A 4,951-nucleotide genomic window follows, 5' to 3' on the forward strand; every position below is an offset into this window, starting at 1 on the left:
AATAATTTTGTGCTTACTTTTATTTTCCAGAAGTAATACTTTACTAAAATGAAAATAAACTTATTTAAAAAGAAACAAAGATACTTTATTCAAAAATATCAAAATATTAACTTACAACACTTAAACCTTAATTAAAAAAATACATCTCTTCCACTCAACCACCTGAAATGTATAAACTTAATTAACATTAAAAACTATTATTATTATATAAAATTAACATATATAAACTTAATTAGCATTAGAAACTATTGTTATTATATAAAATTGACATGGTTTCAACAGCCTAAAGTTAAATCCAATCAACATATCAACATTTATATAATAATACAGCATGAGCATTCAGGATAATGGCATTTATTGAATTATATTTTTTTAATGAAAATAAAATCAAAATTTCCTTTAAAAACTGGAAGCTCAAATTTCATATTTCAGATCTACCAATTAATTATTGAAATTACACCTATCATAATATGTGTTGATTTTAATGTTAAATGGGAGGTAAAATCTAAATTTAATATGAAAGTCATTTTCAGTTATTTAAAAGAACAAATTTATATCGATTGTAAATTCAGTATATTCAAATATAAATCAAACTCAGTCAAAGTGTCAACACCTTTCCTCCTCTGTACTATTAAATACCTAAACCTGCAATGGAAATAATTTCAGGTTCCAAAGGATTGTGAATATCATAAACACAACTGTTGTATTGGGTTCTTTCATGACATTGCAGAGTGGAAATGTAGACATTATTCAATTTCATGACACCACCGAATGAACACACGAATATAATAAAACAGGATATCCGATAAAGTTGAATATCCTTTATTGCAGCTGTAGAATCAAGTACAACGTTCTTATTTTTCTTTCAAGGAAGGAGGACTGGTAGGGATACAACCTATGAGTAATAATGGATAAGACCAGCAGGACTTAAAGCCTTTTTTGCATACCCAGCTTCCGTTCTTCCCTTGAAATGGGTTGAAATTCAAGCGTCAGTAATGCCTGTCAACCTCCACTGGTCTACTCTGATAGAATAAGCCAATCTAGGTCAAATATCACAAATCATAAGAAACTTGTGCAAAACCACCAAAAGAAGAGGGCCTGTTCGGTTCTGTAGCTCCATCTACCTTGTAACCAAGGAGATGAAACATAGTTACTGTCATCCCCCTTGTCGCCTGCGAGTAGCTTACGATGAGCTAGTTGTATCAGATATGATTTGTTTCACCACTTTCTTGTAAGTAAGCATGCGTGTAATACAAACATAACAACATAGATTTGTAGCACTTAATATGGCCAAAAGCCAATAAAAATAATCCAATTTCGCTCTATTTAAATTGTTCACTAACCATGTTCCCTTACTTGCTCTTTCAACTATGGTGATCACAAGACTGCCCAGAAAACCAGCGAGTCCAAGAACACTCTCAGAAACGGCGATTCCCAAGCTTCTCATGCTGTCAGGGATTTGATCATAGAAATATTCTTGCATTCCCACTAGAGTAAACACATTTGCTATTCCCATCACAACAAATTGTGGAGTTAACCAGAAAACACTGAGAGGGATCACAGTTCCTGGGCTGTCAAGCAAGCCATGAGTTTTTGCCACATGGATCCTGTTCCTCTCTACTAGAGCTGCGGTTGCCATGTACACAACAGAAAAGAACATGCCAATTCCAATCCTTTGAAAAACAGTTATTCCCCGTTCATTGCCGGTTATTCTTCTGGCCAGTGGTACCAAGCACCGGTCATAAATAGTTACGAAAACAAGTCCGCTGATAGGGGAAAGGACCACAAGAGAAGCTGGCGGGACTAGGAAATGGGAACCGAGGCTTCTATCCATGGTGCTGGCTTGTTTTATGAACAACGATTGGCTCTGTGTTGCTGTCATTCCAAACACTAGGCAAGATGACCAGATGGAGATTACCCTCAATATTAATTTGGCTTCCTCTACTTGAGTTACCGTGCAGACTTTCCATGGATTTGGTTTCATGTTTCCCTCTGCATCAATCTTCCACACCGAAGAGTCCTGCAACACTATGGCAGCTTTGTCCAGAAACCTAATCCATTTTCAAGCAAAAGAAGTTATCAGAATACTATTATTCCGAAGAGTCCTGCAACACTATGGCAGCTTTGTCCAGAAACCTAATCCATTTTCAAGCAAAAGAAGTTATCAGAATACTATTATTGGCTCATCAGATACAAATCTAGATACAGAGTTTGAGGAAAACGGTTTGTCTGGAAAGTATTTAGGGCTGCAGGCAAGTATTAAGCATGATGCAGTAATTTATTGATTGAAATTAGCTATTGAATATCATTTTATTCCTATTCAACACATAAGTTATTACTTTATTTTTATTCAACACATAAGCTAGAAAGTAAATAAACCAATTATTGGCTTAATATATATGGACTTCAAAACAACTTAAAAAACAAGTAGACCAGAAAGTTCATATAAATTAAAAAATAAGTAGGCCAATAAAGTCATAGAAATTAAAATTACTCATAAATGCCTATAAACATCAATACATAATAATTATTAAAATATTTATTTTTATCATAGGATTGTTAAAATTAAAAAAAATAAAAAAAATACATAAAAATAAATTAAATTACAAATTTATTAAAAATAGTTTTTTATTAAAAAAATTAATATATAATCAAAAATATATACATATTTTAAAAACCATGTAACAAGAATTTTTATCATGAGGTTCATTTATTATGGAGATTCTTAATATGTAAATAGGCTTTGTTACAATACCAAAAACCAGTACCATAACACAAAAGCCAATACCCTGACACATAAATACCATATAACCAAAAAAACCATCACACATTTCATATAAAACTTGTTAATACTACCAAAAAAACATAACCACTATAAAAATAAATATTCATCTTAGATTTATATATATATTTTTTAAAATAATCTAAAATATTAAAATATATACTTTTAAATCTTTACTCTCCATCCAGCAAAAAGCATAAACATAATTAACAAATCCTATGAGAAAAATTCAAAAAAAATTACTAAGTGAAAATTATGTGTGCGCGCCAGAAGCCTCCGGCCTGATTTTATGGACTCCACATCCTGATTTATATATATTTTTAAAATATTCTAAAATATTAAAAGATATACTTTTAAATCTTTACTCTCCATCCAGCAAAAAGCATAAAAATAATTAACAAATCCTATGATAAAAATTAAAAAAAAATTACTTACTGAAAATTATCTGTGTGCGACAGAAGCCTCTGGCCTGATTTTATGGACTCCACATCCTGATTCTTGTAAAGCAAGTTAATATCTGAAGGCATGTCAATATTTCTTTTTCTTATAGCGGAAACTACAACCTGAGCGAAACTAGACATGTGGTTGCCTCCCGGAAGCCTCTGTCGGTAGAATGGCGTTCCAAACAAAAACACAACAATGCCGATACCCATGGCAACTGTTTGAATACCGAACCCTAATCCCCAGCTGAGGTTCTGCTGGACGTACGGGATAACAGTGACTGCCAAGATAAAACTACCGCAGAAAAAGAAATACCAGACATTAAAGAAGGAATTCTTCTTAATCATTTCAGTCTCATCTTCCTCATCAAATTGGTCTGCACCAAGTGCTTCCAGAGAGGGCTTCAGACCACCAGCCCCGAACGACACCAAATACAGAGCCAAGAAGAAAGCACCAATTTGTGTCTTGGTTGCTTTGCTGCATATTGGATCACATTGATCAGGTGGCTTCAGAGCTGACAGAGAGGCTGAAAGTGTCATCAAAACCAATCCCTGAAACATTGATTTATAACATATAAATAAGCACCCAATAGATGCATTTGCATGATCAGAAAAACTATAATCAAGATTATATCGAGTCTTGAGTGTTTTAGACTCACCAAGAGATAAACGAATAAGGACACAAGCACCATCCAGTACCGCCCACAGTAACCATCTGCTATAAAGGCCCCTGTAAGGGAGACAGCAGCCATGACACCTATCCAGTAGTTGATATTTTTAACAGAATTTGCTACCCCTTCGTGCAAGACGGTTGTTAAATAGATGACCAAGTTTGATGTAAGCGCGAAGAATGTCAGTCCGTCGCAGAATTCAGCTACTGCAAAATTACATTGGCATACATATAATTAGATATGGAATTTTGATTAGAATTTTCTAGATCTATTATAATGAGCTTTTTTAGTGGAAGTTTCCAACCAGTTTTTCATCAGAATAGACTTAATAATGAATCACACTTGCTGACTCTATCTATAATATTCATAGTAATGAATCACACTTGCTAAGTCTATCTATAGACTTAAAATATTCAGATAAACTTAAAATATTCATTACTATGAATTCTAAGAATTTAATGAAAATTATTCACATCACATAGTCTTTAACTCTATTTACTCACAAATAGACCTGAAATCTTTAACCCCGATCATGAGGATACAGAAGATATCAGTATAAGGTCAAGACTCACCCATGATGAAAAGTGAAGCTTTCCATACACCAGATTGTGCTCTGAGAGCAGGCCTTCCTTTCAAATCCACGGATCCATTACTGACGAACTCTTGTTGTTCGTGGTCTCTTCTGTTATCTGGCTGCTCTGATTTCTTCCAGAATTCCACCCATTTCTTACAGTGCTGGATTGCCATAACCATATCCAATCCCCACACCAGCTTATCTCTCTGTTGTGGTATTTTAATGAAAGTCGTTCTCTGGACCTTCTGCTTTATTGTTACATCCTAATAACCGTAATAGTGTGAGTGTATAGACTGCGAATTATGATATTTATGTTACTCCAAGCACATGACTAAGTCCAACCTAATAGTCATGTACAGCTGATATGATATGTGAAAGAAACCTCAGATCTAAAAGTTGACAACGCAGACCAACAGATTTTAATATTGAACAAATTTTAATAATGTAAGGTTCAGGAAATCGAGCACGTATGGTACGAGCGGTA

The 4,951-nt window shown here is 33.8% G+C and overlaps 1 protein-coding gene across 2 annotated transcripts; it reads right to left on the bottom strand.

The window, feature by feature from the left end:
• Positions 1 to 853: 853 nt before the first annotated feature.
• On the bottom strand, positions 854 to 4,734 carry LOC149247491 (protein NRT1/ PTR FAMILY 5.6-like). 2 transcript variants are annotated; one of them, XM_089455882.1, is made up of 4 exons: positions 4,466 to 4,734; positions 3,882 to 4,099; positions 3,218 to 3,774; positions 854 to 2,051 (listed from the first exon to the last, which is right to left on the bottom strand). In XM_089455882.1, exons 1-4 carry the CDS (start codon positions 4,644 to 4,646, stop codon positions 1,184 to 1,186), a joined length of 1,824 nt encoding a protein of 607 aa, XP_089312008.1. In that variant the 5' UTR covers positions 4,647 to 4,734; the 3' UTR covers positions 854 to 1,183. The 2 variants fall into 2 exon arrangements, with proteins under 2 accessions (XP_089312008.1, XP_089312009.1); XM_089455883.1 differs by having other exon boundaries at positions 2,018 to 2,136.
• Positions 4,735 to 4,951: the final 217 nt, after the last annotated feature.

Source organism: Pinus tabuliformis, chromosome 7 (genome assembly GCF_031772625.1).
Source record: "Pinus tabuliformis cultivar Carrire ecotype Pingquan chromosome 7, CPIR1, whole genome shotgun sequence".
NCBI classification, from domain to species: domain Eukaryota; kingdom Viridiplantae; phylum Streptophyta; class Pinopsida; order Pinales; family Pinaceae; genus Pinus; species Pinus tabuliformis.